The sequence below is a fragment of the Sceloporus occidentalis genome, unplaced genomic scaffold (assembly GCF_023333645.1).
Source record: "Sceloporus occidentalis isolate IW3139 unplaced genomic scaffold, rSceOcc1.0.p SCAF_1, whole genome shotgun sequence".
In the NCBI taxonomy this organism is placed as follows: domain Eukaryota; kingdom Metazoa; phylum Chordata; class Lepidosauria; order Squamata; family Phrynosomatidae; genus Sceloporus; species Sceloporus occidentalis.
The window spans coordinates 296046395-296060250 of NW_028316981.1; the positions used below are offsets into that span (position 1 = coordinate 296046395).

General features: G+C 46.3%; 1 protein-coding gene across 8 annotated transcripts in view; it reads right to left on the reverse strand.

Moving 5' to 3' along the window:
• Positions 1-13856, reverse strand: part of NIPBL (NIPBL cohesin loading factor) — a 233476-nt gene that overhangs the window by 53604 nt on the left and 166016 nt on the right. For all 8 annotated transcript variants that reach the window (XM_089496474.1, XM_089496496.1, XM_089496456.1 and 5 more), the window contains 3 exons: positions 5092-5192; positions 4190-4328; positions 1003-1085 (listed from right to left, as the gene is read on the reverse strand). In XM_089496474.1, coding sequence (XP_089352600.1) covers positions 1003-1085; positions 4190-4328; positions 5092-5192 — 323 coding nt within the window. The remainder of the gene's footprint in view (positions 1-1002; positions 1086-4189; positions 4329-5091; positions 5193-13856) is intronic.

Consider the following 13856-nt stretch of genomic DNA (forward strand, 5'->3'; position numbering starts at 1 on the left):
ATCTCAGCCACCCATGAGGCCAATTTTAGATTTTGGAGTATTCTGGATTTAGGAATTCTGGATAAGAGATACTCCATCTGTAGTAAGCATTGGAAGCACTGAATAGTATTAATTGTCAGACAGTATATTGTGCATTTCCTCAACAATGTTCTGAGAAAATTTTTTACAGTGTGTCCAGAAATTACAATGCTGATCAACTTCTGGAGCAATCAGGAGAAATTGGCTGCAAGTATGTTACAATTTGAGCAGTCAAGGTCTTCTTTGTATAGATATAGCACAAACTCAAAGAGGGCATCAGGTACTGGCACATGGGATGAAGTTCCTGATGAAAGCAAAGGCAGTCATCATTTTGTGCTGGTACAAGAACATCCGTGCTAATCTTTGTGCCCACTGCTACAGACCAGCACCTCAGAGGATACGATGATAAGGATATTACATTTAATACTACATCACTGGTGGCACAGTGGTTAAATGCCTGTACTGCAGTCACTCACTCACAAGCCATAAGGTTGCGAGTTCAATACCAGCAAAAGGGCTCAAGCTTGACTCAGGCTGGTATCCTTCCAAGGTCGCTAAAAGGAGTACCCGGATTGTTGGGGGCAATTAGCTTACACTTTGTAAACCGCTTAGGGAGTGCGTAAGTGCACTGAAAGCAGTATAGCAATGTACTTGCTATTGCTATTGTTATTCTGAAGCCTGCTGATGCATATGATTGTGAGAATAGATTCCTAATATATGGGTCAAACCTAATGCTTTTTAAGAGTTCCTATGTGAACAGTTAAGAATTTGTACACAACATCACATTTTAAAAGAAACTCTTACAAGAATCTGACATTTAAAAATAAATGCCATGTTGATGTGGACAGATTCCCATCTCTAAAACGTTTAAGGAAAAACTTAAATTGTTTCTACAGATCAAACTCTGATCCTATAATGAACACTGATTACAATTATACAATAAAAATGAAACATGTAACACAGAATCAGTTGAGGTCTACTCACTTCTTAAGAAAAATAGAAAGGAAATTCTGTGCTGTTCTCATAGCTGTTTCATATGAGTTTGTAATGAGGACATCCTGATCCACCTAAAATGAATGAAAAATTTGTTTACCAAATATATTTTATCATTTATAAGAGAATACATAACACATAACAGTTCTCAACCACTGCTAAGGAGAGGCAAATTTGAAATATTTTTGGAGTTTAAGAAAGACAAACAATACCTTTAAAACTGAGAATACTGTTTCAATAATAAAACTATCACAGTTCCTTCATTCTACCAGTTCTATTATAAATGATCTAAATTTAACAGCTAATCCCAACTAGAGCAGACCCATGGAAGTAATGGAATTTGTGTAAATGTTGACTTACAAACAATGAATTCAATGTGTCTATTTTAACTGAAACTAGCAACTGGACTTAGACCAATGTCTACTCATTCTCCTTTACTTTTTGTCTTTTCTGTTTATCACTTTTCTTTCATCACTGTCCTCAACCTTCCTCTCTAACCATCCTCAACTATGTAAAGTCGAAGGCTTTCATGGCTGGCATCCATAGTTTTTTGTGGGTTTTTCGGGCTATGTGGCCATGTTCCAGAAAAGTTTCTTCCAGATGCTGGTGAAAGGTCAGGAAGAAACTTTTCTGGAACATGGCCACATAGCCCGAAAAACCCACAAAAAAACATCCTCAACCATCTTCTTCCCTTTTCCTTGTTCTTCAGATTTCATGCCCTCCCTTCATAGACCCAGCATTCCATTACCTCATAAAAACAGGCATTAACTTTTGCAGGTTTAGGCACATGGGATCTCCACAAAAATGGAAAAACTTGAACTTTAGGTCTGCCAAACCATATCTAACACACTGTATTTAACACCATCTCTGCTGCTGTGCTACACCGTTTTCAAAAGAGATTTCTAAGTCTCATCTCGTGCACCAGCTCATATCATTGTCTGGCATGCAGCAAACATGAGGCACTGTCCAATGTACACCTTGCTTGGTGTGAAGACATGCTTGGTGCTACTCGAGACTTCCACTCAGCTGCAGCCACCTTCTCCAACCATTCCCACCACCTCCACTACCTCCTCCTCCTTCTGCTCCTAGTACCAGTGGAACCAGGAGCAGTTGAATTCAGTGTGGACATTGGGGCAGATGACTAAGCCAGCCAGGGGCAAGCATGGCAGCTGGACCCCCATTAGAGCAGGCAGGTTGCACTCCACCTGGTATCGGGCCTTGCCAGTCTACAACACTGTCCTGCCACCTCCATGCTGGGCCTACCCATCTGACTCTGTTTAGGATCCATCATTTAACCCTTAGTGATGACTGTGCAATTCTACTGTTATAAAACTGTTGTATTATCATAAAATTAGTTTTTATCTGATATTATTACTGGAATTATGTATTATATTGGATTTTATTGATTGTATTTGTATGTTTTTATCGAGTTTTAATCCCGCCTCGATCCACAGGGAGAGGCGGGGAAATATAAATAAAAATTGTTGTTGTTGTTGTTGTTGTTGTTATTATTTGGCCACCTAATGGGAGTAGAGGCACATGGCAGGCAGAGATGATGATGGCTGTTTGGACCTGGCATTAGCCTTGGCCCACACCTTCTCCTCTTCTTGGCCACTTTGCCGTGGCCATTGACAGCATTATTGATGACATGGGAAAACACCCAGCACAGGAACTCTGTCTGGTCACACCGAATGTGATAGGTTACCATTGCACAGCATGAAGCACTGAGCTTTGGTCAGCTGGGATGCTGACCGAACCACAGCTTGTTTCATGGCAGTAGTGGAATTGAGTCCTCCACAGTGTGGCTCCTGCCTGACTTTGGCTTAATACAGATGGGCAAAAAGCACCGCCCTGCGGGCGAGGTGAAGGTTGAGCATCCCCACGCTCACAGCCTGCTTGCGCTGCCCAGGCACCATCTTGGTGCATGACCATTCAGATGGTGCACACCATGAGGACGTCCCTTTGGCACAGCACCCAAATGGTGCTGTGCCAAAGGGGCATGATCAAGCCGCCCAGTAGCGGCTATGGCGCCACTTTGCAGGCAGAAAAAGGAGCCGGAAAAAAACGGCTCCTTTTTGTACTCTGAGGCCAGATTGGTGCCGTGGCGTGTGTTTGCTGTGGCACCAATCTGGGGCAGAAAGCGGCTGTGTCTTGCCACCCCTTTCTGCCCATTTGTACCGGGCCTCTGTTTCTCCACCTCAGGCCAGGAAGGACTCACAAGACTTACAGACAGACGACAAACATGAGGATAGGCATATAAATCCCTATTAAAAATTATATAGGGCAGCAGCGGAGGTGGCAAATAATCAATCAATGTTAAACCAACAAATGTAGACAGCTGACTGTATATGCTAAACATAGGAACACTTTACTTAGTGGGGTGGTTGTGTTCCTGGGCATTACTTTTTAATTAAATAAATGGTACCAGAGGCAAAAATAGCATGGAAAGAATAGGGTATGTTCCTACACCACAAAAAAGAGCAGTTCAACATTTCAGCAAGCTCTTTATTCACAACAAACAAAATGTGTATGTAAAATGAAATAACCAGGTCAGGTAAACCTTGCAGTAGACAAAAAGATGCTGAACCTTCTACAGACCACTTCAAAGTCTGTTCCAAAATGCAACTAGGGATGACTTTTTCTGTTACTAGACTCCACTTTTCTTAACATGTCCGAGCTTCTAGATCTATGATGAGGATGATGATTTTTTACATGTTGAGGGTAGCTGGTGAGGCAGGCTTTTCTGCTCCCCACTTTTCTGTCTTTCCCGCCCTGTTCACATATGCTCAGTAACAGAGTCTGGAAAATGTAAAATGTATCTTGCCTGTTGTAGGCAGGCACACATACCTACAGTACAATCAGCTACTGTAGAATCATACTCTTTCTTAGCTTAAGCTTTGCTTATTGCATTATCTTACTGCAGAAACACGGCTAAAACCTGACATATAAAAAGTCTGTTCTTCTTCAGGTCTTCTTCACCAGTATCCCAAAGCCAATGTTGATAAAAAATTTCCAACCAGGCAGATGATGAGTGCAAAGAGAGAGCTAAGTGGGCATAAAAAGCCCTTCTAAAAAGGAGCATTGTTGTCAGAGGCTTTGTTAAATGCCTCTGACATCAATGTATATAATGTTAAAAGTTAATATTAAATATACATAATTCATGCAAAGCACAATTTACCTTCTTATTTGACTCTTCTTCACTATTAGAGTCCTTCTCTCCTGATGGCAGATGCACAACACATTGAATTAGCTGTAGCACCAATGCGGTCACCATCTGAATATACATAGGCTCCCCATCAGTATCACTACTGTTCAATCTGTTGAAAAACATCAAGTTACTTAGTACTGACAAAAATGAAAGGCAAATACCACTGGCTTCAATTATTACAATACACCTCATATCTGGGAAGCAAAAGAAGAGGGCTGTTGCTGTATTCATACCAAAGAATGCAAAACCCAGAACAGTTGAGACACTTCTGGGACAACACTTGATCTGAAATCATCACTTTATTCTAAATCATAATGTAATCTGAACACTCCAACTGTTTAATCACAAAATCTCTCACCTATTATTTCTGAACAGCATTATTATTTTCATCTTACCCTTCCCTCTAAAACAAGGGATATATTACTCCCTCCATTTTACCTTCTCAAGAAATACCATGAGGTAGTGATCGACCCAACATCACCTTGTGAATTTCATGGAGGATTAGGGATCTAAAGTCAGATTTGCCCAGCTGGAGCATATAGTACAGAGGTGTGTTCTCCCCATTTGAACAGAGAATGAGGATTTTCGTTGTTGTTGCACAACATTTAAAACACACCAAAACCCAGCTGATCTTGGAAGTTAGGCAGGACTTGGATGGGAGACATTAAAAATAATACCAGCTATTGTAGGCTATATTTCAGAGGAAGAAATGGTGAAAAAACCCTCTAAGTATTCCTTGCTTAAGAAAACCCTATGAAATTCATGAGATCACCATAAGTGACAAGCAACCTAAAGGCACATACACACACAAATACATATTCAGTATAAAGAAAAGGTCACCATTAAAATTAGTATCTAGGGCCATAAATTACCTGAAGTTCCTCAAACTCCTTTTGCTGGTTGGTAATCTTGCAAGTGATGTGAAAATTTCTTCTAGGATCAATTGCCTATGCTTTTCATACCTTGAGAACACCTGTTTAAAAGTCAGTAAAGCTTTGTGATTACTTATATTTCTGTATCAAATGCAAAGGTTCTACAAAGAAACACTTGATGTATCTTTAAAATATAATGCTTACCAACAAATCAGTGCTTGTCGGCTTAGAAATATGATTTTAGATAACAGAAGCATATTATGGAAAATGTAATGAAAATTTAAAAACTGATCTTGCATAAGATACTACCAACACATTAATTTAAAATAGCTGGGGGGGGGGGAGATCAGATAATGTTCCCCTGCTTTTCCCATAAACTAAAAACTCTAGAGCATGTCACAAACTGGATTGATTGCATGGACAGGTTGCTTACCTGTAACTGTAGTTCTTCGAGTGGTCATCTGCGAATCCACACAAATGGGTTATTCTGCGCCTGCACAGCATTTCCTACTGGAATCGCTAGGGAAGACTTTTTGGCAGTAGCTCCACCCACCCTCTATATAGGCAGGAGGTCTTCCCACCCTTTCTCAGTTCCGAAAAAGGTCCGCCGTAAGAGCAGACAAGGAACAGAGAAGAACACGACAGAGGGGAGGATGGGCGGGATTTGTGTGGATTTGCAGACGACCACTCGAAGAACTAGTTACAGGTAAGCAACCTGTCTTTCTTCTTCGTGGTCTCTGCGAAGCACACAAATGGGTTAGACTGGCAAGCTTCTCCCATTGTGGAGGAGAGAGTGTCCTGGCAATAAAGAATAATTAAACCAGAACAGTGTGAGTGTTGTGATTTGACAAGTGCCAACTAACCTTAATGAAATCCGGAGAGAAGAACAGCTCTGCCAAAGGCTGCTTCATGTCAATGTCTGGTATCAAGTCTGTAGTGCTTGATAAAGGTCAAGGTTGTGACCACACTGCAGCCTTGCAAATGTCCTCCAAGGGAATTCCGAGAGCAAGGCTGAAGATGAAGCTACCGCCCTGGTAGAATGGGCTCGAATTCGAGCAGGCGGAGTCTTCCCAAAAATCTCATAAGAGAGAAGGATTACGGAAGTCACCCATTTGGAGAAATGTTGAGGTGTGACTGAAAGCCCCATGTTGGGGTTGGAGTAGCAGACAAAAAGTCTGGTGGAACGACGAGAAGATGCAGTCCTGTTGAGGTAGAAAGCTAGCGCCCATCTGACATCAAGGGAGTGGAGTCTGCACTCGGTGTCAGTGGTTGGGTTCGGGGCTAGTGTTGGGAGGACAATGTCCTGATTGAGATGGAAGGTGGATACCACCTTCGGAAGGAAGGAAATGTCTGGACGGAGGATGACCTTGTCCTTAAAAAATTTCAAGAATGGAGAGTCCTTACAGAGGGCACAAAGTTCACTGGCATGGCGTGCTGAGGTGATGGCTACCAAGAAGGCTGTCTTCCAGGTGAGAAGCCTGGGGTCACAGGAAGCCAGAGGTTTCTTCCATGAACACATACTTTGTCTCCATGTCTCGTTCGTCGGCCTTGAATTCTGATGGCGTCTCCTCTCTCAATGAATGTCTTTGGGCAGTAATGGGCTGGATGAGGAAAAACAGACTGAGGCTGAATCCAGACAAAACGGAAGTGCTCACGGTAGCGGCCCCGAAACCAAGAATTGGGTTGCAACCTCCAGTCCTGGACGGGGTCACACTCTCCGTCAAGGACTGCGTTCGCAGTCTGGCAGTGCTCCTTGACTCGTTGCTCCTGATGTTGAACCAGGTAAATGCGACAGTCAGGAGCGCCTGTTATCAGCTTCGGCTGTTACGCCAGCTGTGCCCTTTTTGGAAGTAAGGGATCTTGAGACTGTTGCGCATGCGCTGGTAACCTCACGTCTAGACTTCGGTAATGCGCTCCACATGGGGCTACCCTCGTGCTTGGTCCGGAAACTGCAACTAGTACAGAATATGGCAGCCAGAGTAATTTCTGGAACATCCAGGAGGGACCATATTACCCCGGTTCTAAAGTCCCTCCACTGGCTGCCCATTAGCTTCCGGACCCAGTACAAGGTGTTGGTTATCACCTTTAAAGCCCTAAATGGCTTTGCTCCAAACTATCTTCGGGACCGCCTTCTCCCCTACAATCCTCCCCGTGCACTCCGCTCCTCTGGGAGAGGCCTACTTCAGCCACAAAAATCTAGGCTCTCGGCTACCTCCCAGAGGGCATTTTCCATCGTCGCCCCCAGACTGTGGAACGGCCTGCCGGATGAGATCCATCTGCTTACATCCTTAGACACCTTTTAAAAGGCTGTTAAGACGAATCTCTTCCGGCAGGCCTTCCCAGAATAGAGAACCCGGCCTCAGAAAAAACGTCTGGGAATAAGATACTGCCGCTCCCATTGATGGTTTGCTGATGTGATGTTGTTGACCTTCTGGTCAGTTTTTAAATTCTATGTTTTTCGTTGTTTTTTGCTTGTTTTTAATTCTGCATTGAATTTAATACTCTTTTAAGAAGGGGAGGGCACCAGGGAATTTATATGTGCTGTATTTTTAACTTTGTTAGCCGGCCCGATTGTTCTCAGAGGGGCGGGATACAAATAAATAATAATAATAATAATAATAATAATAATAATAATTATTATTATTAGAGTTGCAGGTCCCAAGAGGGAGTAGGGATTACTGCTGGTGGTTTGAGGTTGGTAAGGCCTTTGAGGAATTTCTTCACGAGCGGGCCGGTGAAGAAGGAGGGACAGCCTGAAAATTGCAAGTGGGCACAAATGGCCGTGAGGTAGCATTTCAAGGACGAAATGGAAAATCCAGATGCTGAAATCTGATGGAGGAAGTCCGGGACAGTAGAGACATTAACCTCCGAGGAGGTGAGTCCCTTTGAAGTCAGGAAAGCCAAACATTTTGCCCATTTGGAGGTGTAGGAGCGCTGACTGGAGGGCTTTTGAGAAGCCAAGATCATTTCTTGGACTGGTACCAAGAGGTCAGTCAAGCCTGAATCCTCCAAGCCACAAGGTGGAGAATGTCAACGTCTGAGTGTTGAACCCAACCATCGTGAAGGGTCAAGAGGTCCGGATGGAGCGGCAAGGGCCAGAATTGCTTCTTGGAGAGATGGAGGAAGGGGGAGAGCCATAGCTGCCTCGGCCACCAGGGAGTGATCAGGATCGTGTTCGATCTGTCCATGCGTAGCTTTGCTACCACCCTGATGATGAGAGGGGACAGAGGGAAGGTGCAGAACTTTTTGCTGGACCACTAGAAGAGGAAGGTGTCCCCTCGGGACCAAGGCAAAGGGAGCCTGGAACAGAAGTGGTTGCACTGAGTGTTGAGATGAGAGGCAAAAAGGTCGACGTCCGGCGTTCCCCACAGAGAGAAGAGGTGGCGGGAGACCTGAGGGTTCAGTTGCCACTCATGACAGGAGTCCGGAGTCCTACTCAGTTTGTCTGCAAGTTTGTTGTCTTCTCCGGGGAGATGTATGGCTTGCAGAATGATTCGTTTCCGGATGCACCAGTTACAGATTTGAAGAGTGAGGTCCAGGAAGGTGGCCGACCTGGTACCGCCCCGCTTGTTGATGTAATACATCACAGTGGTATTGTCCGTGAGGAGGAGGAGGAGGAGGAGGACGACCTGGTCCCACAGGAAGGTCTCGAAGGCTTTCAAGGGTTTTTTGACTGCCAACATCTTGAGCACGTTGATGTGGAGCTGGCGTTCCTTGGGAGACCATCTCCCGTGTACAGAAATTTTTTTTGAATGGGCTTCCCAGCCTGTGTTTGAGACATCGGTGGTCAGTGAGGTTTGTGGCAGTGGAGCGTTGTGAGCATTGAGCCACCACCAGAGAGAGCGGATGACGGGCCTCGGGACGGTGATCCACATCCGTGGGTTGTCGAAGGCCAGGTTGAAGACTTAGAGGAGCCATGACTGCAGAGGCGGGCCCACGGAGCGGTGGACAGTCCAAAGGTACCGAAAGAAGTTGGGGTCGACTGAGAAGGTGAGGAGGTACCGGTGGTCTTTCCAGATGCTGATGTGGAAGTAAGCATCCTGGAGATCCAAGGCTGCGAACTAATCTGACTCCTACAGAAGAGGCAAAATGGAGGCCAAGGTTACCATACGGAAACGTCTGTAGGCAATAAAGGGGTTGAGAAAACGCAAGTCCAAAATGGGCCGAAGGCCCCCAGTGGCCTTCAAGACAATGAAATATCTTGAAAAAAGAGAGTGTTGGGTCCGGGACGGGACGACAGGCTCAATGGCCCAGGAGCGCACTTCGTTGAGAAGGGTGTCTGGGGTGGTGGTGGTGAGAATGATACCCCTTCAGGGTGAAGATTGAAGCTCCAGGGCATAACCTGTACAGACGATGGAAAGCACCCAGGAGTTGGATGTTATAGAGGCCCAAGCATGGTGGAAGTAGGCCAAACAATCCCCAAAGGGAGTTGACGGGATGGAGTGCGCTGGGGAATCTCAGAAGCGGCGCCTGCCTTGTTCTGAGTCCTTCTTTTGGAAGGGCTGTTTGCATTTCTGTTTTTGTTGGCGTTTTCCCTGCTATTGTTGAGGGGGAAAGCGCTGTTGTTGGTAGTCCGTGGACTGGTTGGATCTACCTTGGTTGGTGGGGTAGGGAGGCCTTTGTCATCCCAAGCGGCGTTGAGAAAAGGAAGTACAAGAGGTAGAGGAAGAAGACATACCATATTTGCGGGCTATGTTCTTCATCTTATTTTTGAAGTCAAGCTTCTCATCTGTTTCTTTGTGAAAAGGCCCCATGGTGTCAAAGGGGAGTTCCTCGATGGACTGTTTGGCTTGAGGTCTGAGGACCTTAGCCAAGCATGGCATTTGAGGGCCAGTGTGCCTGGAAGTTAACGGGAGGCACTATCAGCTGAGTGCTGGGCTGCCGAAACTTGGTGGGAGGCAAGTGAATGGGCCTCTGCGTGGATGGTAATGGCCGTTCGCTTTTTGTCAGCAGGGAGGTCTTCGTAGAGAGGAAGAGCTTTTCCCAGAGTTGCTGTTGATAAGCAGCCATGCAGGCCGAATAGTTCTGGATCTTGAGGTCTAGAACTGCAGAGGCATAAGATTTCCGTGCCATAGTGTCCAGTTTGCGACCCGCCTTGTCATTGGGGGTCAAGGTTGTTTTCAGGGCCGAGCAGATCTGAGAGGCCTCGACGATTGCCGAATTCAGGTGCTCAAAGAGAGAAATCTCTTCTGATGGTGTGATGCAGTAGAGATTTTCAAGTTTTTACGTTGAAGGCTGGGCCATCGACATGGAGGGCCAAGAGCTTTTGGCAATCCTAGACATCAAGGGTAGGAATGCAATGGAGGTGGGGTTGGGAGTTTGTCCCAAACCCTCTCATCAATGGGATCCAGAGCTTGAGAGTCTGAATGTAGGACCTCAATGTTCAGGGCTCTGCCCATCCGGATCATCTGCTCCGAGAAGGAAAAGATGTCATCTGAAGGAGAGGGCACGTCGAGAGAGAGAAGCACCTGAGAAGGCTGATAGGGACATATTCCGAGATGGAGTGGTCTGCGGATCCAGCGGATGCAATCCTGATACGGACCGAAAGGGCCTGAGTGGTTACCAGCACTGGTAACGCAGGGCGAACTTGCAGGGAGACGGCAGAGGTCGTCTGAATGGGTTGGACTGGTTCCACTCGGGAGGCTGAAGAAGGTCGGGACCGGAGTGGAATGGATGAGGTGGCAGACCTTGGAGGAGGTAGGAGAGGTTAAACCGGTTGGAAGGTTGAAACAAAGCGGCCCCCGTGGACTTCAGAAGGATCCAAAGGCAGGAAATAGGATCCTGTGGCTTCATGAAAGACCACATCCCATCTAGGGGCTTCAACAAAGAGGAGCCATCATCATCCTGTTTGTCATCGAAACAAACAACCTCCGATGTTTGTGAGATCCAGTCCGGAATCACCACTTGGGTGAAAGGAGAAGCCTCTTCTTCACCTTCCAAGAGCTGGTAGGGTTCAGCCTACAGGAGGAAGGAGCTTGGTCGGGCCCAAGAGATGGGAAGAGCTCTGGTTGGGTGCACGGTATCTGAGCCCAGTTCGGTATCAGCGGGCTGGACTGGCGTGTCAGTACGGGACTGACGGCCAGAGTCGGAGTCCGGTCCGAGCCATGCCTTTTTCTCTGAGTGATGTGTAGGAGACTGGAGGTTGGGAGGGCTGACGGAGTGGAGGTGGAGGGACCCAGACAGAGAGAGAAAGGCAGGGTTAGAAGAGCAGCGCCAGGTGGGCGCTAGGGAGGGACCAGAGGAGCCCCAGCTGGGGAGAGGGAACGTGGAAGCCCTTATAATTGGGGAAGGGAAACCCTGGGGGGGGGGAGGGACCAGGCGTGGAGAGGACAGGGAGAAGGACCCTGGGAGGAGAGGAGAGTGGTGGTGTCTTCGGCACGCCAGGGGTGTCCCATCTCCCTGCAGAGCAGTCATGGGAGGCCGAGAGTAGGACCACACCTAGCGGTCAAGTTGCCAGACCCTTAGAGGAGAGGAGACCTGGAAGGAAGGTACCAGGACGAGTGGGGATTTAGGCCGAGGTGGAGCGAGGAAGAGCTGGAGGGACGCTGGTGGGACGAGAGAGGGGACCGCTGGGAGTACAGACCCCATCCACGCGAGTGGGAGAAGGCTGAGCGAGAGGTGGCTGAGAAGGTCTTCAAGTGGCCTGGAGCAGAGCCAGAAGCTTGAGTCCTGCCGAGAAATGGAGGAAGACAAGGGAAGGCACATGCGTCGGAAGAGACGAGAATAGGCCCGGTGGGCCTGTAGTTTTGTGTTACGGGACTCTGGTTAGGTTTTCAGAATGACTGGAGGGTTGATTTCACAGTAAATATTGCTCTGGTTGAGCTCTGCACTACACTCTCGTTTGTGTGTGTCTGTTTCCCAGCACTCATGCAGCCCTCCGGGGGTTTACCCATGCTGGGCCCTTTGGCCCCGCCCACAGCGGGGATAGGTGGCCAGCCGCATCCTGGTCCAAGGACCTCCGCTTGCCTGGTGACCGGGAAGCTTCCGGAGAGAGTTTGCCCTCAGCAGCAATAGCCTTGGCAAGGACCCTCAGAGGAGACAAAGGGGTAGTGCCCTTGTCTGTAATAGCCTTGGCAGGGACCCCTGGAGCCACAGATGAGAGTACACCCTTAGCGGCTGAAGCCTTAGCAGGGACTCAGGAGGTGAAAGGCTTCAGGATTTGTGCACAGAGCATGGACCTGAGCCGCATCTCTCTGTTCTTCCTGGCCTGTGGGGTGAAGGCCATGCAGTGAGGACAGGAGGCAGGAACGTGACCTTCTCCGAGGGAAAGGAGGCACAAAGAGTGTCCATCTTGAGCCGAGATGTTAGTCCCACATTCACATTGCCCGGAGGGCAAAAGAATTGTCAGGAGTCTGAGTTGTTACCATTAATCAGAGTCCAAACCAAGTCCAAATCACAATCCAAAGAGTAGTCAGAGACAAGCAAAGTCAGTAATGCAGTAAACGAAAGTGAAAGCTAAGGAAAGAGCGATTCCTGAGCGAAGTTCCTAAGCTGCTCATGCGGCGGATAAAAGGAACTGAGAAAGGGTGGGAAGACCCCCTGCCTATATAGAGGGTGGGAGGAGCTACCGCCAAAAAGTCTTCCCTAGCGATTCCAGTAGGGTCCGGAAATGCTGCGCAGGCACAGAATAACCCATTTGTGTGCTTTGCAGAGACCACAATGAAGACGTTTAAGCTGCTATCCTGAAGTTGGTTTCAAAACCAATTAAGCATTACTCAGCCCAGTCCTTAAACCCACATTACAGTAGCCATGATATTTCCATCCCACCAAACAGATTATATATGGGAGCAATGAGCTCTTATTGCTGTTGCCTTTCTGACACAGGAGGAATGCAAAGAATGTCACATGTGGCACTAGCCTCTTGTACTTGTGAAAGACTTAACATATTCAAAGTAAGTTACAGTGGGCCCTTCCTGAATTAGAAATGAGTTTAGGCAAGCATAATAAGGGCCCTTTGAAATACAGTACGCCCGCTTACGCTGAAGCCATGCAACAATAGAGCCTATGGCACGCGTGCTGCAAGCACACACCCTATTATTTTCAATGGGGCACGAGCATATGCAGAATTACCTGGAGGGATCTGGAACGGATCCCTGCGTAAGGAAAGGGCCCACTGTAGTTACATTCTTAACTACTCTTGTAACAGATCTGGTTGTTTTAGCTTCTTGTCAATTACAATTTATTATTTGCTTTGCATTCAGTTCACACATAAAGAAGAAAACCCTTAAAATTATGAAATACCCATTATATTACTTAAACAAAAAAATAATTCATTACTAATATACAAATATACACTTTTATTTATAAAGAAATCACTAGAGCCAGGATCCAATGAAAGAAGCCTCAACAGACCAAAATAAATAAATAAATAAATAAATAAATAAATAAATATCCTTCCCCCTATAGTACCTACAATAAATCATTTTTATCTCTCTCCCTCCTCTTGCCCTCAATGCCACCAGAACTTCTACTCCAACTGATTCACTAGCACTTTGGTGCATGAAGGCTGTGTGTGTCTGCAAGGTCTGTCTTCCATCACTATACATGCTTGACAGAATCCTTATGTAGGTTCCTTTTTTAACAAAAGAATGAAACATCTCTACTACAAATACTAAATTAATTGACACAGTTAAAATGTATTGTGATTGGTAAGAGACTGATCATATAATCCTTTAACACCACATACTCATGACCTCTAAAAAATAGACAAGCAAACAGAAGTTACAGATTTCTTAAGAATAAAATCAGATTAAAAATGTATACTT